At 42.7% G+C, this 25,664-nt stretch overlaps 1 protein-coding gene across 3 annotated transcripts in view; it reads right to left on the reverse strand.

Annotated features, from left to right (window-relative positions):
- Positions 1–1,078: 1,078 nt before the first annotated feature.
- ABCB11 (ATP binding cassette subfamily B member 11) overlaps positions 1,079–25,664 on the reverse strand; it is a 63,716-nt gene continuing 39,130 nt past the window's right edge. For 2 of the 3 annotated variants that reach the window (XM_007671196.3, XM_039913098.1), the window contains 12 exons: positions 25,430–25,508; positions 22,058–22,160; positions 18,804–18,965; positions 16,353–16,457; positions 16,096–16,257; positions 14,306–14,509; positions 13,742–13,983; positions 11,886–12,042; positions 10,146–10,343; positions 5,702–5,908; positions 4,863–5,009; positions 1,079–3,959 (listed from right to left, as the gene is read on the reverse strand). In XM_007671196.3, coding sequence (XP_007669386.2) covers positions 3,759–3,959; positions 4,863–5,009; positions 5,702–5,908; positions 10,146–10,343; positions 11,886–12,042; positions 13,742–13,983; positions 14,306–14,509; positions 16,096–16,257; positions 16,353–16,457; positions 18,804–18,965; positions 22,058–22,160; positions 25,430–25,508 — 1,967 coding nt within the window. In that variant the 3' untranslated portion in view covers positions 1,079–3,758. The remainder of the gene's footprint in view (positions 3,960–4,862; positions 5,010–5,701; positions 5,909–10,145; positions 10,344–11,885; positions 12,043–13,741; positions 13,984–14,305; positions 14,510–16,095; positions 16,258–16,352; positions 16,458–18,803; positions 18,966–22,057; positions 22,161–25,429; positions 25,509–25,664) is intronic. The other variant, XM_007671197.3, reaches the window with a different exon arrangement.

The raw sequence follows: 25,664 nt of genomic DNA on the forward strand, positions 1-25,664 counted from the left end.
TAGAGCTGCGTTCACTAATTCTTACTTCTCCCTACATTGTTCTTTCATCGGAGGTGGTGCCATGCTTGATCAGTCAGGATGATTGTGCCCAGAACCAGTTCTAAAATGCCTAGGCTTCTATAGGCAGAATCATTGGTGCTTACGGGTGAGCCCAGAAGCTCAAATGGCAACCCTCAACCTCTGTGGAACAGTAGCTTTTGAAAATGCCAGAACATTAAATTTGGGGACTAGAGCATGTACATTAGAAACCACTTAAGAGCCCAAATGCACCAGATGTCTGTTCTGTGACAGGAGTACCAGATAATTCAAATCTCTCCCCTCCATTTTGTCCTCTCCTGTTACACTTGGGAGGCCAGAGAGGGGAAAGGAGAAGCTCCCAATTAAAATCCTGTCCTGGTCCTCATGGCCAGATTATTTCATCTTTGACCCACAACACTTCTGCGGCCCGTCTATTACAGAGAAGTGGCACTCACACCACCCATCCTAGTCAAAAACAAATCCAAACCTCACAGCAGCAGTGTCCATGGTCAAGAACCCGTCCACAAGACAAAAAACACATAGTTGCAACCCCGTACCTTAATAGAGGGACTACAGCTTCAGGACTGAAGAGTAATGAAGAGAAAAGAAAGGGGCAGGGAACCTCTGAAACATCATATAAAAGTGGACAGAGTTGGTCACACCCATGGCCAAGAGCAGTGCAGTTATTCTGGGCCTTGACCAAGCCCTCAGTTCAGTGCTTTGCACACGCTAAGTGCTCAATAAATACAACTGAATGAATGGACCCAAGCTGACACTCACAGCCAGCCTGCACAATCCCCAGCTCTGTCTCAGCCCCACAGAGCTCCAGGTAGGGTTGAGGCTAGCTCTCTGCCTGGGGAAAGGCAAATAAATTTAGACTTCCTCCACATCAGACTGGGGAATCCTACAATTGGGCATAAGGGAATCCATTGGAAAATCCTAGGAAAGGCACGAATGGCAGGAATATCTCCCAATTGAACTGTGAAGTCTTTGCTTTTGAGAGGATCCCCTGTGAAAACACTGAAGGTCATGTAAATGTCAAAATAGAAGCTTCTATACCCATATTGCATTTTTTTTTATTAATAAACTGACTTCTCATGAAGATATGTTGTCTATACCTGAGAGCATAATTCCTTGCTTACTCCCATTTCAAACCCCTGGCCTCTTTGTTCAAAATATAAACAATATTTTGATTTCTTATTGATTTTTACCTGGCCCTCCCCCCTCCCACCTCCCCCATACTTTCATGAAGGAGCCAAAGCCAGCTTTATATTGATTTGGGGATCAGACAGTTCTTCCATTTGAAAGGACAACAAAGACATTTTTGTTTCCTCAGACTTTCAAAATAACAGTATATTTGGATGGTGGCCCTATGGAGAAACATTTTCTTCCTCCCTCCAGTTATCCTAGGGTTCTTCAGGATATCTGGTTGGTTCTGGCAGTTACCCTCAACTTCACAATCTTCTCTCAGAAGGAAGCAGCCGCTTCACCAGATGGCTGAGTTTTTTTCTTTTCATTGTATTTATTGCACTTACTCTGATTTAGGGGGTTGACTAGTCACATCAGTAATGTTATATGCCCGTCATGTACAGCCCACTGATGACATATTATGAGCCTTATGATGCTACCCAACTTGCTAATGAGCACATTACTATTCTGGCTACCACTAATTAGTTGTTGTTCACGAGCAGTGCTTTATTTACGGTCTGTTCATTTAAATTAATTGGACATTTAGCTGAACACCCTGTGAAAAAAATCGGAATTGGCTTTGGAGTTGGTTTTAAGTTTTTGTAGTTCATTTTCATAAAATGGGTCTTTATGAAATAACTCACTATTTTAGTGGGAAAATCCTTGAGGAGAGACATATTCATTGGAAAAATTAATATAACAATCTTTAAAACTCTAAAATATTTTTGGAAGCGCAGAATCAAACGCTCAGTAACAGTGAGAGAGACAGCATCAACAATTTCATGATTTCTTACCTTAACTTCCTTACTTGCATTCCTAAAATTCAAATTCTGCAATGGGGAAAACTGAACACTCTGAACCGCTGCCATTATAGAATCCTTGTGGGCTTGGTGCTGGAGTTTTGGTTTTTGGTCAGAGTCAAGGAGCAAGTCATAAAGAGACTGGGAAACCCGGGGGAGCTATCCTGCAGTAGGACAGAACCCTCGGGACTGCTGCTTTCACTCTTGATGCTAGGTAGCAGAACTGGTTAGAATTCTAGTCACTGCTGAGTGGGTAATAGGCCAGACCGGAACAGAGGAATGCATCAAGGCCTCAACAAAGAAGGCATAACACCGACCTGCAGAGAGTCCACCCTGCCTTCAGGGAGGGCCATCAGGTTATGTAGTTAATTTGAGAAGTGGTCCTCCCAGAGATTTGCCACAGTTGGTGACTTAAGAAACTCCTCCTAATTTCAAAAATACAGTGGGTTTTTAGATTCTATTTCATAGTCCTAACTAGAAGGTGAGATAAACAGCAAACTCCTGGTATTGCAACAATATTCCATAACAGTCAATTAAGCATTTGAAGATATGTATCCAATCACCAGGGCCAGCAGAGTAACTGTGGGTTTGTCCTTACTCAAACTTCCTAAAGAGACCCTCTTAATTATCTAAGACAACCCTACCTCCTCCGAATATACCTAATTTGCTGTCAGAGACTACTGTGCAGGCTGGGAGCTTCAATTATCTGGATTCAGTGGGAGCACAGCCATTACACAGATTTATAAATGATTTTACCCAGAAAAGACCTGGTGTAAATATACTAAGAGTCGAGAGCTCTGAGTGACACGAAATGAGGATAGCCAAAGAATGGCCAAACAAATTCATTTGTGTCTTGGAATTTGAGGTTGCCTTGTGGACTATCTTCCATTCAGATTGGCATCAGGATCTACAAAATCTTTGTGAATTTCCCAGTTTAGCCCGAAGACATTTCTCTGCAGATGCTGAAGGTCCATTTGGAGGTCCATGCTCTCCCCAAACCTGTGTACTCTGGTTGAGTCTTGGGATGGGATCTCAGGGGGCAGGTCGGTCCAGTGGGAAAGAAAGGATTGGTCAAAAGCAGATGATTCCTCTCCTCCTCAACCCATTTTTGTACCCTGCCTGTCTGCCAACCAGGGAGAAATGTTAAAGGAGACCAGTGGGCCAAACACACAGCTTCTTTGTGGAGCATATCAAGGAGAAGAAATGAGATCAAATTTTTCTTCCCTGCTGATCAGAATTCTCCTGAAAAAGAGGAGTTTGCCGGGATAAGGGAAGAGACTGCTTGAGGTGGAGAATATCGCTTGTGCATTCTAGCAGCAGAAGAAAATTGAGTAAGGAAATTCCAGAGGATTTTGATGTTTTTGAATTCACAACCTCCACCCCTGTGTCATCCTTGGCCACCAACAGTGTTTCAAAGGAGTTGAGGTAAAGGCTGGATCCCCTGCAGGGAGGAAACACACTCAGTAATGGTTCAAGATCTCATATTTCTTAGGACTTTATCTACGGGACCAGGGCATGTTCTTATTCTCTCCCTTCACTTGGCTATCCCTAGCTCTGCCCCTTCGAGCTCCATGACCCTAGAAAGCAATTCCAATATCAGACTTGATCCAAATCCATGAAAATAGCTGAAAAAATGGAACAATGGTTTACTTCCTAGTAAACCGCATGGGATCATCATCATTTTTGCAGCAACTGTATAGCATTTCCAAGGGAGCACCTCTTTCACGAGGGCCTGAAGTTCCAGAAGAAAAATCAACTAATGGGTGCTCCTGAAGTGACCAGTTGGTAATATGCTCCTTGCATATCCATAAGCTCATTGTGAGTCCCCTGTTCAATCACCATCCCTTGGGACATGACGGCTATGATATCGGAGGACTGGATGGTAGAGAGACGATGTGCAATGACGATGCAGGTCCTCCCCTCTCTGGCTTTATCCAACGCGGTTTGTACCGTCTGTAAACCAAAGATGGAGAGTTTTAAGCTCAGGATCCCCACGTACTGAGCAACAGGGGTGAAATTAAGGTTTCTCGATAACGATGAGTGAATGTCCCAGCGCTCAATCCGGGAAACTACCGTGGCTACCATAAGGGTGGATACAGTGAATCACCACCCTCATTACTACGGCCCTGACAATTCCCTCAAGTGACACTAAGCAGATACCTGAGGATTACTGGAATAGTAATGCCAAATAATGTATCTCCAACAATATCAACACTGAACAGTATCAACTAGAATGACCACTGAGGTTCTCACATTAATCGCAGTGATTCTTAAAGAGTTGATGGGGGGAAGTTGGGCAAGGAGGAGGAGAAGAAGGAGGCATATTCAGTTATCTTCCCTTGAATTATCTTCTCCTCTCTTGTGTTTTTTTCTTCCCATCTGCTTTGGCTCTACAAAACCTCATGGTTTCAAAACAGAGAACGCTCAGTAGAGAGCAATGATGATGCTAGTTATGAATATTTGCCTTGAAACCTTTCATTGAAAATGTCAAAATATGTTAAACAATCCCTTTTTGAAAGATGAAGATAGAGTTACAGAGAAGTTAAGTGACTTGACACAAGGTCAAAAGTACAGTTAGACTTCCCGATTTCCAGTCTTCCCCATTTATACTACCTGCTAGGCCAGGATAATAAAATGGTTTCACGTGGACATCTTGAATTCTGATGTGGTTTCCAATCATCTACCTTTTAAAAGTTATTTTTTCCATTTAAAAATTATTTTTTTTTGCAGAACCCCAAACACCCTTGTTTTCAGTAGTGGACTGCCATGAAGCAGAGTTTCTTTGAAATGAAGTATAGTCCTAAACAGAAGGACTTGAAAAATGGCTATGAGTGTCCCAAAATCCTCAATACTTACTTTTTCACTCTCTGTATCTAAGGCAGAAGTTGCTTCATCCAGGAGTAAAATTTTAGGATCTCGGACAATGGCCCGAGCTATTGCAATACGTTGTTTTTGACCCCGAGAGAGCTGGGACCCCTGAGTCCCCACGTTTGTGTCATATTTCTGAAAAAAAAAAAGCACAGTAGACCATAAATTCCTTAAGGCTGCAGATACGCCATGATTCTACCAATGTTGTTTACTTGTGAGTTGGATAATTTGTGTTGTTCCCTGCTCTTGAGGAAAGTAAGGGAAAACAGGTCCCTTTGTATCACTAATCAAGCCCCGCAGGGGAGAGAGAGATGGAAGAAAAAAGAGAGAAATAGAATGATAAGGATGCAGGGATGATAGTCAAACACACAGACACACATATACACACACACAGCGACCAAGTTGTCTTTTTCAGGAAGGGCAGCAGCAGCTTCAGAGTGGAGAAAAGCTGCCGAGGCCACCCCTCTCCTGCTGCTGCCTTGCCACAAATGCAGGCTGCTTTCCAGAAGTTTCTGCCATTCAGTGGCAGCTGCCCAGCTCCCAGGAGAGCAGGCAAGGGTAGCACACCAATGGTGCCTTCTCTGCCATGACTACTCTCAGCACAGAGGACATCAGTGAGTCCCACTAATTGTTTCTGGGGAGCTTAGGGGGGCATGAGAGCTAATGCTTGCAGATATCCTGAAGCTTAAGAGGCCCCAGGAAGCCCAGCCACAATGGTAGCTATTCAGGCCGCTCTCCTTCACCCGCTTGCCTCTCCTGAAATGGAGCTCTGGGTCTGATGAAAACCTACCAGACCACAGTCGACCTCTCACCCACTGGGTACTCACATCAGGGAGGGACATGACAAAATCGTGCAGCTGAGCCTGCTTTGCTGCATCGATAACTCTTTCCATTGGGACCTCTTGGGTATTGTCCCCATATCTGATGTTGTCAGCAATGCTACAGCTGAATAGCACAGGCTCCTGAGATACGATTCCAATTTTCGATCGAAGGAACTGGATATTCACATGTTTGCTGTCGTGCCCATCTATTACCTGCCAAAAAAATGACAAAAAAAAGTGGTGTTTCCCAGAATTCTTCCTGACATGCAAATTCCAATACTCAAATAAACCACCTGATTTTCTCATTCTCTCTGATCTTGAATTACTGAAGAATTGCAAATAGATTGTCTTCTAAGTATATACCTAAGTAGGTATATACTTACATATACTTATATACCTATGTAGGTATAAACCTATATCCCTAAAAATCCAACATCTAAATTGCCAATTTCTGAATCCACCTCAGCAAAGAACTGTATTTTTAAGTTTCTCCCCTTTCCCAGGCTTATATTGTAATAAGACAAAAGCATCCAACTCAATGTTAACATAAACTAACCTGCTGGAATATCTTGCTTTATAATCAGATGTTGCTCTTTATTATGTGCATATTCTTCTACTCAGTTGCTTCACTTGATGCAATTTATTTTATCTGTCTCCCCAACTAGACTGACAGCTCCTAGAGGGCAGAGATCATGTCTACCAATGTTTTTGTATTGTACTCTCCCAAGCACTTAGTACACAAAGTATGTGCCCAATAAGTATCGGGAATCGATACGATCCATTTTAAAAAGATACAATGAAGAGAAACTGAAGATGAAGATGTGCTCCTGTAAGCCTGTAGCAGACATTTTTAGATGGAATTTGTTAAGCACTTACTATATGTCAAGCAACGTTCTAAGCGCCGGGGTACATACAACTTCACCAGGACAGTGTCCCTGTAATAATGTTGGTATTTATTAAGCGCTTACTATGTGCAGATAACTGTTCTAAGCGCTGGGGTAGATACAGGGTAATCAGGTTGTCCCTCGTGAGGCTCACAGTTAATTCCCATTTTACAGATGAGGTAACTGAGGCACAGAGAAGTTAAGTGACTTGCCCACAGTCACACAGCTGACAAGTGGCAGAGCTGGGAGTCGAACTCATGACCTCCGACTCCGAAGCCCAGGCTCTTTCCACTGAGCCACGCTGCTTCCCTACTACATAGGCCTCACAGTTTAAGTAGAGGGAGAACAGATATTGAATCCCCACTTTTCAGTTGAGGAAACTGAGGCACAGAGAAGTTAAGTGAATTGCTTTAGGTCACGGGGCAGAAAAATGGCAGAGATGGGATTAGAACCCAGGTCATCTGTCTTCCAGTCCCACAATTTTTCCACTAGGCTACGCTGCTTCTCTGCTAAAAATAAGCAAATCAACTCTAAAAGTTTCCAGGGGTAACTGGTAGAGAAGTAGTATGGCCTAGTGGATAGAGCATGGGCCTGGGAGTCAGAAGGATCTGGGTTCTAGTCCCGGCAATGCCACTCATCTGCTGTGTGACCTTGGGTAAGTCACTTCACTTCTCTGTGCCTCAGTTAGCTCATCTGTAAAATAGAGATTAAGACTGTGAGCCCAATGTGGTTCAGGGACCGTGTCCAGCCTGATTATCTACTCCAGCACTCAGAACAGTGCCTGGCTCAAAATATGCACTTAACAAATACCATTAAAAAAAACAAACTGTGCGTACTCAAAAGGAAAGGATCTAACTGAGATTCAGTAGGGGTCAGGAAGATAGGCAATGACTTAACCTGGGTAGATTATGGGGCCCGGATACCTTGTGGCATTCTCCAAAGCAGCAGAGCAGAGCTGGAGTGAGCCAGGAATGGGTGGAGCTTCCAGTGGGTGAGAACTCCTGGCTCCATCTCCCACTCTGGGGTTTTGGATCAGGGGAGGGAGAGTCTGTTCTCCTTAAGCTCTTTGATTCACCCCTCCTCCAGCCCCATAACACTTACATGGATAGCCAACTGTATTTTATTTTAATGCCTGTCTCCCTCTAGTCTGTAAGCTTCTTGTGGGCAGGGCTCAGCATATAGTACTGCTTGAAGCAGTACTTGAAGCAGCGTGGCTCAGTGGAAAGAGCACGGGCTTTGGAGTTAGAGGTCATGAGTTCGAATCCCAGCTCTGCCATTTGTCAGCTGTGTGACTGTGGGCAAGTCACTTAACTTCTCTGTGCCTCAGTTCCCTCATCTGTAAAATGGGGATGAAGACTGTGAGCCCCACATGGGACAACCTGATTTCCCTGTGTCTACCCCAGCGTTTAGAACAGTGCTCTGCACATAGTAAGCGCTTAACAAATACCAACATTATTATTATTATTACTGCTCAATAAATACCACTGGTTAATTGACTGGATAACTGGCAACTGGTGATGTGAAGAGAATTAGCTGGTATTTGCTGGTTGAAGATTTTCTGGGGTCCCTATTACATTACAGATGGTTAAAAGTAGAAGTACGAGAAGGGGCAGAAGACCTTTGGGAAGTTCCTTGTGGACACCAGGACCATTGGTTGTTGAACCAGGTAGTGGCAGCAAGCTGCTAACAATCCCTCAATACAGCTACTTTCCTCCCTCTCCTCCCAAGTCATATTTTGAATTGTCTCAGAGAGAGGTTGTCTACCTGCATTGTACTACGAGTGGGAATTCCTCTGAAGGGTCCTATTACACCTTTGTAGATAGTCATGGTCCATTTTAATGTCTGCTTCCCCCTGTTTTTTCTTCTTTTTTTTGGTATTTGTTAAGCACTTACTATGTGCCAGGCATTGTTCTAAGTGCTAGGGTAGATTCAAATCCCACTTGGGGTTCATTGTCTTAATCCTCATTTTATGGGTGAGGTAACTGTGATATGACTTGCCCAAGGCCCCAAAGCAGGCAAGTGGCAGAGCTGGGACTAGAACCCAGGTCCTCTGACGCCCAGGCCCTATGGTCTATCCACTCTGGACTGTAAGCAATAAAATCTCTGCTTGAGACTAGGCAAGCCTGTAAACCCTCTTCCTGGAGTCAGGGAGCTGAGACCTCATCCCTGCCCAAGTTTCAACTCTGCTCCCTTGAAAAATTCTACAACCTGCTCTTCTAGGTAAGGAAAGGCTTCTCAGCACGAATTACTGTACTATGCTGTGCAACAATGGAGTAGTAATGAGCTCAATGGCTTCCTAAAGGCCTGAGTGAATTAAAAGCCACTTCTTCATCACCCCTCTCATTACCAGGAAGAAACTGAAGGACTGAACCAATTAATTTTTTCACAAGTCTAAAATGCTTAAAGGCCAGAGCTGCAAAGGCCTTCTATACTGCAATTCCTTTCTACATAGGAACAAAAACATCAGCTGGTCCACAGGGAAGAGGCTCTCTTCTCAGTCACTTTTTGCCAACGATAAGTTTCTCTTTGCTCAATTCCTCATAAAGCACACTTGGCTTTATGGTGCCTAAGATATATGCTGGGAAACGTCTGTGTCTCATGTTTAACCCTCTTGTGAAAAGCCTGAACTCTCTGTGCCAATGCTCTAAGCCATAAACTCTGAGCTAGTTGCGGGCAGGGAAAGTGTGTACCAACTCTGTTGTATTGTTACACTGTACTCTCCCTAATGCTTAGTACTGTGCTCTACCCACAGTAAGTGGTCAATAAATGATTGATGGATTGAATTGCCTCTGCTCTTTTCAAATTGATTCTCTGGGTAAGCCACCACCGAAGCTCCCCCAAAACAAACAAGCTTCCTTAAATAACAAGAAAGCAACAACAACAACAAAAAATCAGAGCATGAAAGTCAGACATGCCTCATTTGTGAATTTCACATCTGTTCTGTTGCTAGTTTACAGTAAACTGGTCTTGCTTGACTTAAACCAAGCCTCTCAGAACTGAGGCCAACTCCATCTGCTTCCATGCACTCCGTTCTCTCCCTGTCCCATGCTACCTCTCACGGCTTCCTTCCCCACTGCTGCCCCGTTAAAAAAAAATCACGTTTGGACTGCACTTTCTGCTCCATTTACAAATAAGTTAATGTTTCTTCACAGAGGCTTACAGGTTTGCAGGGGGCCCAGTTTGCATTACAGAAGGCAGCTGTCAGAAAACCATCTGGAGCAGGGAAAAACAGGAGGTGTGAGGCTGCTGAGCTAAGATCAGCTCCCCTAACAATTACGATTAAGGGAAATAATTTGCCAGGGGCGGGGGGCTGAGAGAAAAAGGGTACAAGCCAGGAAACCAGGAACCAGTTTAGCCAGTCTTAGATTCAGAGGAAGCCCTAGGAGTCAATCAATCGTATTTTTCAGTCGGTCAATTTATTGTGTGCTTACTGTGTGCAAAGCTCTGTCCTACGCGTTTGGGAGAGTACAATATAACAGTGTAACAGACACATTCTCTGCCCACAACGAGCTTACAATTTAGAGGGACTGCAGAGATTCTGCTGAGACTGACTGTGAGTCGCTTACCACTTTCCCTTGATCAGGATCATAGAAACGCTCCAGGAGCTGAATGCTGGTACTTTTTCCACAGCCGCTGCTTCCAACAAATGCAAGAGTCTGTCCAGACTCAACAGAAACAGTGAGCCCATTCAGAACTTGCACATCAGGGCGAGAAGGGTAGGTAAAGGTGCAGTTAACAAAGTCAACTTTTCCCTTGAAGTTGTCCTGCGGATGGGAGAATCAAGTGTTAGTCCTGTTCCTACGAGAATCTGAGAAGCAAAGACCCAGAAGGAATCTGTAGTTCAGTATTCAGAAGAGGTATACTGAACTCTTTCTCTTTCCCTCTTAGAGGACCTAGGACAGAAAAAAGGAAGAATTGGCTAGAGAAAAAAACAGGAACCTATTCAGCCCCATCCCAGATTAGGGTTATTTCCTAACATCTTTCTCCATGTCCTTTGAAAAGCATCTTCTTGGTCCTGACCCTGGACCCTCGTGGAAGGCCTGAGAAAGAGTGAGAACAGACTTCCACATCTCTTCCCCCAAAGCGAATTCAAGGGATTCTGACTTTCCATGTGATTCCAGATTGACCACAACAGACTTACAGTGATTTGGAAATGGATTTATAGAGCTCTGGATGTCAAAAATGAATATGAGGGCAGCCGGAATCTGACTGTGGAAGAAGACTACCTTCCCACTTAGGATGCAAGAGTAGGTCAGAATGTAGACCTCTGCGGTTCTAAAAGCAAAAAGCAGGCCCGGTCTAGAAGGGTCTGTCCACAACTCCCAGACCAATCCAGAAAGGCAAGGAGTTGGAAAGCTGACTCACTCATTCAGTTCTTGATCTTCTTCTGAGGACTTAACTCAGTCTCGAGTGAAGGACAGGTGAGTTACTTTCCCTGTGAATCGCTTGGTTGCCCAGGGACCAGGGACTGTGGTCTGTTTCCTCACTCTCCCATCTGGGCTTCACACAAAGTTTATACTTTGGTCAGGCCCCAGAGAACCTGGAGCAAAGGGTTACTGCCCCTCCACCCTCACTCATTTTGAGCTTCTGGTGATCCCAAGGAATTACTCACCAAGATCAGAAAGCACCAATTGGCTGTGGGCAGGGATCGTGTCTACCAATTCTATTGCACTGTACTCTCCCAAGCACTTAGTTCAGCGTTCTGCACACGGTAAGCACTCAATAAATACCATTGATTAGGTCATTGTGCTCACATAGGATTTGGGTCAAGTACCAACTCTTCCAGCAAATTGAAACTTTCTTAGAATGAGAGAGAGAACTGAAAATCCCAACTCATTAGTGAAATATTTGGATATGAACTAAAATATACCAAAGAGGTACCCTGGAAAGTTCAGCGGTGCTAAAGCATGAAGGGAGAGGAACCTCAATCAGATTTGGGAGGAGGAAGATGAACATAATTCTGAGTTTTTGTCCAGATCAGCTTCAGCAGACCATTTCTGCCTGAGCTAGGATTCTCCAGGAGGAGAGCTACCCTGGGGTGGGGAAGGTGGGGGGCGGAGGGTCCAACAGACCCCACACTGTCCAAGGAACTCCTTCTGGTGCCGCCCATTCCCCTGTTCTACAATCTCAAAATACAACTGACTTTACCACCACAAATAGAAATACACTTTAATTCCCAAGGGAGCTGGTATTCGGATGTCCTCATACAATGGATCCTGGCTCAGCCCTTGACTCAGAGAAAGAATTATGGTTTTTCTCCTGGAGCTGAGGGGTCAGATTAAGGGGCACCCCACCCCTATTCTTACCCACTTTTCTCCCTCGTTGCCGTAAGTACTGATCCGGGGATGCCGGTCCATCAGTTCAAAAAAACGTGCAGCTGATATTTTGGCTTTGGCGTAATTCGGAGTATAAGAGGAGGCTTTCCCCAGAGCAGTTCCACTGGTCACCACGGAGGAGATTACCCTATAATCAAGCAGGCAGCTATTATGTTGCGGGGAAAAAACCAAACAAGCCAGGCCACTGGCATCCCGTCCTAGACCCTCATACGTGAATACCCCAAAGAAGGTTCACCAAGCCTTCCAGTAGTCCGCCCACCATGCCTTTCTCCTCATCTACTGCTTTTCAGGTCAAGAAGACAATCAATATCCAGTAAGAGAGCAAACACAAAGTTACCTTGGTATATTTATCTTACTGTACAAACCTCATTAGTAGGAATGGTGGTGACAGAGAGTTGTAGGTCAATAGGTTTTAAACCCCAAATGATAGGCAAGCAGAAGGATTTCTTGGGAGGAAGGAGAATAAGGACCTGATTGGGGGGGGCGGTGAGGGGGAAGGAGGAGCAGATGGGGATAGGAACCAAGCAGCTGAATCTACCCAGGGATTGACTTTAAAAAAGAAATAAGGGATAGAGGGCTGTGGAAATGATTTTTTTTTATGGTATCTGTTGAGCGCTTACTCTGTGTCATGCATTATACAAGTGCTGGGATAGATACAACCTAATTAGCTTGGACACAATGAGCCACATGGGGCTCAGTTTTAATCCCCATTTTACATATGAGGTAAGTGAGGCACAGAGAAGTTAAGTGCCTTGCCCAAGGTCGCACAGCATACAAATGGAGGAGTCAGAATTAGAACCCAGGTCCTTCTGACTCCCAGGCCTGTGCTCTATCCACTAGGTCCCACTGCTTTCCCCAGTGCTCCCTTTTGGCTCTTCATTCTCTCTCAAGTTTTCCTCCTCGATCCCTGAACAGCAAATTAACCCATAATGTGAATTAATAAAAACTCATCATAATACCCACTTGGTCTGGTGCTGTGGCCCTGTGCCCACACATGCAACCATTGCACTGAATCCAGATGGACTCTCATTTTCACAGGAACCCTTTCTAATTCTGACAACATAAGCTAGCCAAAACGAGTAAGTGAACTGAAGGGACTGATGTCACTCTTTGGGTCCTTAACAGCACAGAGTCAAAGCTGCATATATTCTGCTCACAAGTTAGAAGCCAGAGTAATTCATTCCTTTTCTGACCGCAATCCAAGGGGGAAGCTGGAAACCGTCCCTTGTAACTAAGCAACACATTCAGAAAATATGTTGAACTTGGACCAAGGGCAGGGTCTTCTACTGCTAGTAAATGCTCCCAAGCACCTAGGACAGTGCTCTGTCTATGGTAGGTGCTCAACAAATAAGATGATATGATAATGCGTGGACAGTCTGGTTTCACCATTAATAATGTGAGGCATTTGTTAAGTGCTTACTATGTGCCAAGCACTGTTCAAAGTTCTGGATTAGATAAAATATAATCACAGACAAAGTCCCTGTCCCACTTGAGGCTCAAAATCTAGCTGGGAGGGAGAACAAGTATTTAGGATCCATTCTATAGATGAGGAAACAGCAACAGAGAGGTTAAGTGATGTGCCCAAGGACATGCAGCAAGCAAGTGGCAGAGTTAGGATTAGAATTCAGGCCTCTGATTGTCCATTTTTGTGCTCTTTCTATTAGGCCTCTCCAGTGCCCAATCACATTTACTGAGCACTTACTGTTTGTGAAGCACTGTACTAAGCATTTAAAAGAGTTCAATATAGCAGAGTTGGTAGACATTTTCCCTGAAAAAAGAGATGGAATGGAAAGCTGCCCTCCAGCAGATTTGAAGTGAATATTTACCTGAATACATAGCTGAAGTGGAGTTCTTCATTAAGAACTAAATAACCTCCATACTTGTAAGAGGCAGAATTGGCTATAAACACTATACACTGGGAAAAGCCAAAGCAGAGTCCATAAATATTTGCTTTCCGGAGAGCTGTCCTGAATGGTTTCTCCAGTTCCTTCTCGTATTTTTCAATGAACTGGATCTCCTTTCCCATCCCAGCTACAGTTCGGATATTACTGATGGCTTCGTTGGTGATCTGGAGGAGGAAAAGGAGAAATTGAGGCAAAGGGGTAGGAATTCTGGTTATCTCACTCCAAACCATTGATCACCCCAGTGAGAGTCGGGAAATGAGGGTTGAGACCTTAAGGCAAGGGCAGCAAGGGCCAGGAGGATGGTGGCAGGAAAAGGAGTTATAACCTGGCTGTACGACTGAATAAAGGACCAGTGAAAATTTTATGGGCTGGTAAATAGAACTGTGAGTTGACAGACTTCCTGAAGTTACCTGCAAGGCACGTATATGGAACTATCTGACTGGCTTCCATCTGAGTAATTTGAAATAGTCCAAAGAGAATAATCACCTGTCCAGAAATTTCCAAAGCTTTCTTATCTTCAATGGCAAATCCTGTTAGCAGTTTAGCCTGGATAGCCCCTGACAAGGCTAAGAAGGGCATGAAGCATAATACCACTAGACTGAGTTTCCAGCTGAAGCAGAAAGCGATGATCAGGGACACCCCAATGTTGCTGATGGAGCTGATGATCATTCCCAGCTGAGCTCCAGTAGCCTTAAAACAAAAGCCAGACAAAAGATCATTCTCTCACTTAATTACTCTGTGCCTCAGTTTCTTCAATGGGAAAATGGGGATTAAATATCAGTTCTCCTTCCCTCTTAGACTGTGTTTGAGCTGATTAACTTGTACTTACACCAATGCTTAGTACAGTTCTTGATATATAGTATTTAACAATTGCCACGATTACTATTATTATTCTCTCCATTTTTCACTGAGACCTAATGACCTGAAAACAATTCAATACAAACATGTGTTTGAGATCCCTCAGGTGGAAGACCCAGAGTTGGACTAAATCCCAGGAGAGAGAGTCTTAAAGGAATCTGGTCAACAATAAGAACAGCGATTGTAGTATTCATGAAGAACTCACTGTGCATGTTAAGTGCTGGGGTAGATACAGGATTATCAGGTAAGGCACAGTCCCGTTCCCACATGTGGCTCACAGATTAGAGGAGAGGAAGAATTGGTATTCTATCTCCACTTAACAGTTGAGGAAATTGAGGCATATATAAATTAAGCAACATGCACAAGATCAACACAGCAAGTGGTGGAGCTGAGCTAGAACCTAGGTCTTCTAACTCCTAGATCTGTGTTCTTTCCACACTGCTTCCCAAAAAAACAGTTCTTCTGAGACATTAGAGCTTCTGTTTAAACCCTTCTCTCCTTCTCCCTGGCTGAGCCTGAGGTGATTGCTGGTGATCACAGTGGAACATCATTATTTCCAACAGTAAATTGGGCCCATGTGGAAGCCTTAGAGAGGACTATGAACTATTGATGGATGCCTTAAACATGGCTTTCCAAAGTGCCCAGGTTACTTCCCTATGCTCATCTTTATACAGCTGTGCTGGGTGAGCCATGTGAGGAGAATGAGCAACAGCAGGATATCCAAACAGCTGCCATATGGAGAGCTGAAATTGGGAAACCAAAAGCTGAGAGGGTAGAGGAAGTGATCTAAACACACAGTAAAACAAAGCCTCAAACCATCCTCCATCCTAGATGAAAACTGGGCATCAACTGCTAAGGACTGACCTTCATGTCACACTGACAGCCATCCAGAAGGGAGTGGCTCTTTGAAGAAAACTTTACATGGAGAGACAAGGAGGCAAAAGAAGAACAGTGCCAGGTGCTAGAGCCAAAAAACACCACAACACAACAAGGGATAACTTTTTGTGTGTTCAAAGTGTCCTGAACTGTGAATTCCTCATTGACCTTTTCAGCCACAGCTACACTAGAACTTCACCGTCAGTGATGTCTTCTTCAAATACGAAGGGCCCACTATATAATTTCCTTCCGGGGGAAGCATACACACTTGAAGAATCTGACTTGCTGAGTGCACTCATCACAGTGGGAAACACAGAGAACCTTTTCCCCCATTAGGTCTAGAATGTTCTTTTCAAACAACCAGCAGAGAATCAGTGTCAAAGAAAACATTAGACACTGGTTCTTCCCCAGAAATGCAGTATAGTATTTGCATATGGCTAGCTGAGGAAATATAACTGTAGAAGACTCCAGCCCCTTAAGCATGATAATCCAATCAACCAAACCTTGAAACAGCCAAGGTTTTCCACTGGTACCAAGCTTACCCCTTGGACTTGGGATGCATCTGTGGCAAGTCTTGTCGTTAGTGCTCCGGGGCTGTTTTTCATGTCATCAAACCAGCCAATGTCTTGCCCTAACATGGTCCTGAAACCAATTCTACGTAGCCTTTTTGTGAGCAGCTCTCCAGATTTAGCAAATGTGTATCCCTAGAGCACACGAAGGCAATTATTCTAGTGACTCATCAATACAAAGAAAGGAAGAATTATTGCCAATTTATTTTATTTAATAAAATTCCAATTACCTGCACAAATTGGGTGAAGAATGATATGCCCCCAATGATAACGAAGAACAAGCAGAGAGCATCAATCTGGGATCTCTGCTCTTCTTCATTAAGAAGTGAAAAGGTCTTTGAAAAATAATGAGCAGGGAGTTAATTGTAAATGTAAAGCCATGTAACTTTGCAATATATAAAATGTGTTTTCTTTTTCACTCTACGTTAAATACTTCTACTTTCATATCACTGATTGCTGAATAATGGCTAAAAGCTTAATTTACTTTCATACTAACTTTAATTTTTTATGCTGGAAAGAGAAAATGATCAAGCAGAGCAAGTTATCAAACCAGTGGTAAAGAGTTGCAGCTAATTTTGCCTGGACACCAATTTTTGTGGGCTTGTAGCTCCTCAGTAGCTCTTGGGAAAGTGGTGATGATGCATAAGGACTATAGCTTTATTTAATGCTCATTAAGTTGGTAGTGGCTTTACTTTAACAGCACAGATAAACCTCTAATCAATTTTTTTAAGATATAATGGTGTATGCATATTTTCCCAGGTTCCGTTTCAATGATCATACTTTAGAGTCATAGATTCTATGTATACCGACTAGATAATATCACCAGCAACTCATATATATTAAGTCCAAGCCCCTTTGAATATATGGCACCTATGCTAGGTGTTATGACAACTTAAACAAGCCTGGTCCTTTCTCTCTACGGGCTTACCTTCTAAAACAGAAAAGATTAGTACAGTCATTTGTATAAATGGGCCTACTTGCTTACAAAGCCCTAAACAACACAGAAAGTTACAATGCTAGAGCAAGAGCACGGATACAAAAAGAAATAATACTTTTAACTTAGTAAGGTGCTCTGCACTCAGTAAGACGCCAAGGAAGGGAGAGGCAGGGAACTGGATGGGCCGTCGGGGCTCAGATCACTGCATTAACCAAGTTGGAAAAGCACTGTTCACTTAGAAGGCCGACAGACAGTAGATCCAGGCTGAATTTTTAACTCTGCCTTACAATCTCAATCGGTATTAGTAGGGATGATGACGATGATGGAAATACTTGGGCAAAGGTTTCCACCAATTGCTGCATGGGATATGGAGAAAATTAATATCAAATGCCTTCTCAAAAGCTCTAAGTACTTTCCCAAAAGCCGATCAAGTCTTAATTGTACAATATGTCCATCATCCGTCATCATCACCATCAGCTTGACTAGTGAAAGCCAACCCCGTCTCTCGGTGTGTGTCTCTCTATCCGTGTCTCTGCCTGACATCTGCTCTGCTTCTCCCCAGGTAAACTTCTCAAGCCAGGCTGAGATGCTATGGGATGTTGGGCAGTACTGGCTGTGTTAATACCAGAATTATAGAAATGGGTGTATTCTGCCCTAATCTCTGTCCACCCCAGGCACGACCCCAAATATGTACTGTGAGAACATCCCTCTGTGCTGTGTGTGGTGAGACTGCATTCTCTTCTTCCTCTGCTTCCCCACTAAAGACTGTATGGTAGCATTACCAGTGACTATCTATTCACATCCAGTAGGTCATACAATTCATGTTGGACCGGGAGGTCATACCAAACAACTAGTCATTTAAAAGGTGATTTAGACTGTGATATAAAACAATTTGATTTCAATTAGGTCAACCTTGGCAGTTGTGAAAGTTTACGGGCAGAAAAGATTGAAACCACTGGAAACAAGAAGAATCTGGAGATTTTACTGATCCATTCTATTCTTTTTTTTAACCCACTACCACAGAGCATAATGAAAATGCAACGTGTATTGACAACATGAATTTGAGTCATATTTTGCAACCTATCAATTTTTATAGGAAACAAAATTGCCACAAAGGGATACTGAGAGCATTTTCTGTTAGCGAACCTGCACACTTCACTGCCTACTTCAGTATGGTTATAAAGAAGATGTTTAGGGAAGCAGTGTGGCCTAGTGGATAGAGCACAGGCCTGGGAGTCAGAAAGATCTGGGTTCTAATCCCCACTCTGCCACTTATCTGCAGGGTGACTTTAGGCTCTGTACTTCACTTCTCTGTGTCTCAGTTATCTCTTCTGTAAAATGGGGATTAAGATTGTGAGCCTCATGTGGAGCAGGGACTGTGTCCAACCTGATTTGCTTTTATCCACCCCAGCACTTAGTACAGTGCATGGAACATAGCACTTAAATACCACAGTTATTGTTACTATTATTATAATAAAAATATCAAACATGTCTCTACACTTAATTTACTGTGGTGATTTCCTGAATAGATCTGATCATTACGTAGGTGCCAGGTAACTATTCTCCCGAAAGAGAGGGAGGAGCTCAAGGATAGTCTTCTGCTATAGAAATGTGGATTAAATGAAAAAAAGAGGAAGACAACAAAAAAAGGTATCTCCCTCGTGATCTGTACAATCTCTCCAGATAAAACAGGTTATCAGCTGATTGTGTCTAATGTGAGAGTATTAAATGAGCAATTTCTTACCCCAAGAATTTGGCTGAATAGCAGAGCGTAGAGGGGAGTGACAGCCCCATTGACAGATGCACCCAAAGAACCTGCCAACATGTAAGGCCATTCCGGAGCATTGTATTTCAAAATTCTGGTTACGTGTGCTGGCTCAATCTCTTCTTCTTGGAAAGTGGTGTCCTTGGGAGGAAGGGGGGAGGGGGAAAGGGGAGACAGATTACATCGTTAAAATAGACAAGCTTATAAGAAGCTTGTTAGCTCCTTCTCTAAGCACTATCATTGTCACATTTGCCCCCCAATCTCCTCAAAACTGCAACATGATATGATTTGGTTTCCTAAAGGTGAGTAGCAAGAGCCATTATATGTCTCTCTGGGTGCCCCAGAGAGTATCACTGGCAGGCATTCTTTTTACTTCACTGGCAATGTTTCTTGAGGGGGAACTGAGGTTCTGGAAATATTTAGCTTATAGGAGAGAATGCTGTAAAAAGATTTAAGAGAAGTATATCCCTCTGTTTTCAATACAGATTGGGTCACCACTCAGGACTGATTTGTGGATTGAAGTGAATTCCATGATTCAGAGTGGTCATGTGATTGAACCCAAAGATACAATAAAGAACCCTGTACCCAAACCAAGCAGTGAATCAGACCCTGTAGAAGACACAGGGGAAGGAGAGGTGGAGAAGTCTCTCTCAGTGAATTACCCCAGAAAAATGGATTTTCCATATTTTCTTGGAAGGCGGAGGGGGAAACTTTTTCCTGACACACTAAGCTCTATTAGTAAGGACTTTCTCATTTTCACCTTCTTTTCCTGCTTTAGCCTCTTTTTATTTGCAGAGCTTATTAGCAGCAGGTTATCTCAGGCATTGCAAAGGTTATTCTGAAAACCTAGGCTTACAAAGCCATTTTATTAGAAGAATCAATTTGCATTCAGGTGCTAAAAGCATTTGAGAAGATGTGAGTGTGTGTGAATTATTCAAGCCAAGGGTCAGGGAAAAACAAGATAATATAGATAATTGAAAACCCTAGAAAACCCAAAAGTCTCATTTGAGCCCATCATTTTATCCCCCTTTTCTGTCAAATTTTATTTTACCAAAGCTGCTAATGAGGAACAGATTGATTGATGTGAGTTTTGTTATATTTTAAATTACTCTGCTACTCTCCACAGGAGCTGAGAGTGAACAGGAAAATGGCCACATGCAAGGAGCCAGAGTAAAGTGGAGGATAGTAGCCAAGAGCCTGGGGAAACCACAAATTGATCATTAGAGCCTGGATCATTGATATGTGCTTCTTTCACCTGAGGCACCAAAGATGACAGTAGAAAGGAAAAAGGTAAATGGAGCTGTACAACAAATAAGCACACTTTGAGCAATCCTGGAAAAAAAAACCAAGTTTCTAGATTCTCAGATAAAGCTGGTCAGAGGAGAAAGATGAATAAAGTCAATGGCTAGAGATGTATGGAAAATCCCAACATGGCATTAAGAGGAGTGTGAGAACTGAACAATCCACATATTTTAAACTTTTTAGGTGTGAAACGAGAAAAAATATGCCAACTATTTTAATAGCTGAGGAAAGTAAAAACCCATGAAGGTTGAACATGAGTGGAAATATTTGTTTTCAATTAGTACTTTGACTTTACTGAGAGGATAATTTCTTTCTTCTAGCTCTTCCTGAGGAGCTAGTTCTTCCTAGAGCTAGGACTCTCGGTTTCATCATAGAGACCAAGGAGGAGACACCCAGGTGATGGCTCCAGGGGAAAGCAATGAGGCCTAATGGATAGTACATAGGCCTGGGGGTCAGAGGACCTGAGTCCTATTCCCAGCTCTATTACATGCTTGTTGTGTGATCTTGGGCAAGTGACTTGACTTCTCTGAGCCTCAGTTTCTTCATCAGTAAAATAGGGACTGCATAACTGTTCTACACCCATCTTGGACCGAGAGCCTCATGTCGACAGGATCTGTGTCCAACCTGATTTGCCCTGCCCGATATTACAGGACCATTTTTTGACAAGAGGAGTAAGCCCCGCTCTGAGCTTGTCCACAGCTGTAGGCTATACTGGGTTGGGCCTTTCTAACTCAAAGGTGGGATTCCCTGGACTCCATCATTCCATCCTAAGAGGGATTGGGGTGGCATCTGAATGACAAACAACGTCTTAGGCCAGACTGCTACCTGAGTTAACAGAGCAGGATGAGAGTCTTAAGCTCAATTACCTCATCTGTAAAATGGGGATTGGGACTGTGAGCCCCATGTGGGACAAAGATTGGGTCCAACCTGATTGCCTTGCATCTATCCCAGCACTTAGAACAGTGCTCGTCACATAGTAAGTGCTTAACAAATATTATTATTTCTTGACTATAACCCAGTGCTCGGTACAGTGCTTGGCACACAATAAGTGTTTAATCAATCAATCAATGGTATTTATTGAGCACGTATTGTGTGCAGAGCACTGTACTGAGCACATGGACATACAATGTAACAGAGTTGAAAGACATGCCTGCCAACAAGAAGCTTATCACAACTATTATTATTATTGTGAAGGAATGAAGTATAGTTTTTGTGGTCCATTTTCCTTGGAATTTTATTCGAAAGAATTTTTGTATTTCTTTTCAATGCAATTTTCTTGTACAAAAAGGAAGCCTGTTTTCGGTTTCTCATAGAAAATGTCAAATGCTTGCAAGCACTACAGTTGAAGATGAATTGGTAATAGCAATAGTGGGTCACCTTCTGGACCCTTCTAACTGTCACTGCTTTTACTCAAATAGTTTTTTGTGAAAGCTGGTTGATCTTCCAGTTTATTGAAAGATTAGTTGGTGTTCAGATAACTGTTTTCTGTCCCTCCATATCTATCAATATATCTTTCTTCATATGCATAAGCTCCTTTTTACCCCTTCCCGCCTCTTCACTTGGCCTGTGCTATGATTTAAATAACATATGAATATGTTGTTCAGAATTGGTATGACAAAAGAATCAGAAAAACTGTAAAAGAGGAAAAAAAAGCTCAGAAGGGGCTTCCAACAATAAAACCAGTTTCGTGTTCTGTTTTTCAGAAAAAAAGCATAGTCTACTAATGTTCCTGAATCCTATAAATATATCACAAGTTCATTCATTCAATTGTATTTATTAAGCGCTTACTGTGTGCAGAGCGCTGTACTAAGTGCTTGGGAAAGTACAATACAGCAGTAAAGAGTGACAGTCCCTACCCAAAATGAGCTCACAGTCTAGAGGATGGAGTTAATTCTATCTTTAATTTTCCAACCAATAGTTATGGGCCTTACCTTTCTGTCTTCTTCAAAAGGATTGAGCATCTCCATAACAGCGAATGGAGGCTCAGGTACCAAGTTGGAGAGTTGAGACTGGGAGCGCTGCCGGATAGAATTTCTGTAAACAAAACAGTGAAAGGATGGAATGGAAGTGAAATGACTTCCAGGCTTGTTTTGGGTATGTATCAATCACAAAATAAGTTAAAATTGTGATCATCTGAAATGAAAATATATTACCACAGAGAGCTTCATAATTATTGAATACTGGAGGAAAACTGAGTAATTTTGGTTGCATTTTCCAAAATGTTTAGACTTTGAGGTGAGATTCTGTCTTTTTTACCTTCTCTTTCTAAATCCAACAAGCCAAATCCAAGGAATACAAATGCACCTCTGAAAAGACTGAACTTCAGATTATGTTGTCAAAAGAGCATGACTGGTTTGTATTACTGAAAAAGGCCATACAAATTACCACTAATATGTGCCCTCAAATGCCTAACAGTGAAAAAGTGATAGCAAAAGCATTTAAAAATGGGATAGGAGAAATGAGTCCTTGGGCTGCATCACAAAAAGGTGAAATATCAAAGTATATGATGCCAACAAAGTAATAATGTTGGTATTTGTTTGTATTTGTTAAGCGCTTACTATGTGCAGAGCACTGTTCTAAGCGCTGGGGTAGATACAGGGTAATCCGGTTGTCCCATGTGAGGCTCACAGTCTTAATCCCCATTTTACAGATGAGGTAACTGAGGCACAGAGAAGTGAAGTGACTTGCCCACAGTCACACACTGACAAGCGGCAGAGCCGGCATTCGAACCTATGACCTCTGACTCCCAAGCCCGGGCTCTTTCCACTGAGCCACGCTGCTTCTCCAATACAAGTACAGTCCAATAGCCTTGGTCCTCTGGCCTTTTAGACTTTTAATTCAGAGTGACTCTTGGTTTGAGTCACAGACTCAGATCAAATAATATTTTGTGGGCATTTTTTCCCCTGGAAAAGTTCTATTCCCAGATGGAGAGTAAAATCTCAGTTCTGTCTCCAGATGGAGAGAAAAACCTCTTACAGCAAAGCAGAACAGTAACCCTCAGAATGCAGGCAAACCTCAACCACTGCATAGGTGTCCCTCTGGGAAAGCACCATCTATTTATAAAACATGTCACAGGAGTCCCTAAATCAACAGATATTAAAAGACTAGATCCTCAAGATCTCACTTTTTAATAATTCATCATGATTTTAATAACAAACCATTCCTAAATTGGCTGATGCTATTTACATGCATCTGACTATAGATTTGTATGCCTCTATGCCTTTTTTACCTTTATGGTGGTAATGGCATTTATTGACCAATCACTGAATGCAATTTACTATAGTGCACTGTGTATGCATAAATGCTGGGTGAAAATATATTTATGTGGGTTTCTGGAGAAGTGCATGGGTCAGGGTACAGATATTCCTGATAAAACACTGGAGTAGGAATCTGGGAAATCATTGTTTTATCAAAAAAGAAAAAAAAAGCACAGAACAGGGACATGACTCAAAAATAGTGGAAATGGCTCCTTCTCTCAGCCAGGGTAGAAAAGAAAAAAAAGTTTGTTTCACAAGCAGTCTACATTGCCTGACATTTTCCCTGACACATCTCTGAATTTCATTCTCCCAAGCACTTAGTCCAGTGGTCTGTACACAATAGATCCTCAGTAAATACTACTGAATTAGTCCCGGCATAGCTTGACAACAGCTTAAAGTTCAGTATCCAGGAGCAAATGATAACTATGTTGCCATAGGTTCGCCATGCGATGTTAATGAGTGGATGGAGACAGTCAAGCCATCATTTGATTCAGCTTGATATGAGCAGAGCCGCATCAGGTTACAACTAATTCATGGTCACTTTATGGTACTGTGTTCCCCCATCCCTTCAACGTGTCTTATCCAAGTCGTGCTTTAAATTGTTGTTTTTGGACAGAAAGGCTTGTTTGTGTGTTTTTCTAAGAATTTTTTGTTTTTAAACTTAACTTTGTGCCTCTGAATTAAAAAAAATTAAAAACAGAGACTCTCCATCTCCTCTCCTCACTGCTGCCATCGATTTTCCTGAAGCTGTACCATGCCAAGGTGCTTACAGGAACAATTCAGAGTTACTTGAAGTTTTGCTAACCATGAGAAAAGCAAGAGCTTTCTCATTCAGATCAAGAATTGCTTTCCTTCCCAGAAGGGGAAGGACAAAACAGGTCTGTGGGCATATAGAAAACACACCTTATGAAGTGAGTCTCTGCAATTTTCATGAAATGGGGGGCTGCACATGAGTGGGGGTTTGTTGTAAGTTGACTGTATAAATTCATTTTGATGAATGAAATTTTGTACCCAGTTTGACCAGGGCCAAACTGGCCCACCAGAATACTGGGAAAATCTCTGTGGTCTGTCCCAGGGCCTTGGGGAGAGTCAGAGAAAGGAGCAGGTAACCTGTTATAGACTCTGGACAGCTCCAGTGCCTGTTGGATGTGACATGTGACAGTCTGTCTTAAAGGAGTTGCTAGATTGTAAGTTTCTTAAAGGTAGGAACTGTGGCTACCAACGCTACTGTACTCTCCCAAGTGCTTAGTGCTCTGCACAGAATAAGCACTCAATATATAGTATTGATGAACAGTCCTTAGGCCCCTTCCCCATCTGCTCTCCAGCTTCTCCCTTTTAGCTTTCACAAGAGATATCTCAATATTTTTACTGAGCTTCTGAGCACTTTTTCAATAAACAGTTAGAAATGCCGCTTGACAAAGACTGGGGCCTTGAATTCAATGTCCTAAGAAAAAACTGGCAATGTGAGACATTCTCCAGAATTTTTATTTTCCCTATTAATAGCCATTTAGGTAGTGTGATCTCCAGTCTGAAGTCAAAATCCTGGGTGGCAGCATACTGAACCAAGCACAGCACTCTCAGTCAGCAATCTTCACAGTCAAACCCTTCCTCCTAAATTAACAATTTTACTTATACTCCTAATTCAAGTTCAAGATTACATTTTGCATTTTCCCATTCCTCAGGAAAATTCTAGTGAAGTGGACATCCATATTTATTTCTCCTTTGTTTCCCACCTCTCTGTCATTCACTTCTGGAGAAAGGCACCTTAAGCACTCAATAAATACCATCAACTGTTTGATATTCATTGGGGGAGTTGAGCAGAGAGGGGAAAAATCAAGAAACGATCATCAGGGCAGCAACAATTACATCTTAACCTGTAGCTGTCTGAAAATAGATTGCACAATTCATATAGAGCAGTGCAAATTTTGCACAGTTTCTAAGAAATCCATGTAGGGTCCACCTATTTATTAATCTTTGAGTGTGACCCTTAGGGAAATCCTGGTGTGAACCGTATTTTAGGAGGATACGGACAAGCCCCAGGCTTACCGTAAACTAGATTGATAGCTCCCTCTCCTGAAGGCCTGCTCGGTCTCAAGTTTATCTTCTAGCCCCTTCTTGCTTCTTCCTGTGGAACATGACGCAAGCAGATCTTTAGTGTTCACTAAGAATTATAATATATCCAAGAGAATAAACACGATCTCTGCTAGAATGTGCATAGAGATGGGATGATCTGTGTGTGCAGCCTAATAGCGATGAGATGATCCTGATCACTGCCCAGCTC

This window comes from Ornithorhynchus anatinus, chromosome 9 (genome assembly GCF_004115215.2).
Source record: "Ornithorhynchus anatinus isolate Pmale09 chromosome 9, mOrnAna1.pri.v4, whole genome shotgun sequence".
Classification (NCBI taxonomy): Eukaryota; Metazoa; Chordata; class Mammalia; order Monotremata; family Ornithorhynchidae; genus Ornithorhynchus; species Ornithorhynchus anatinus.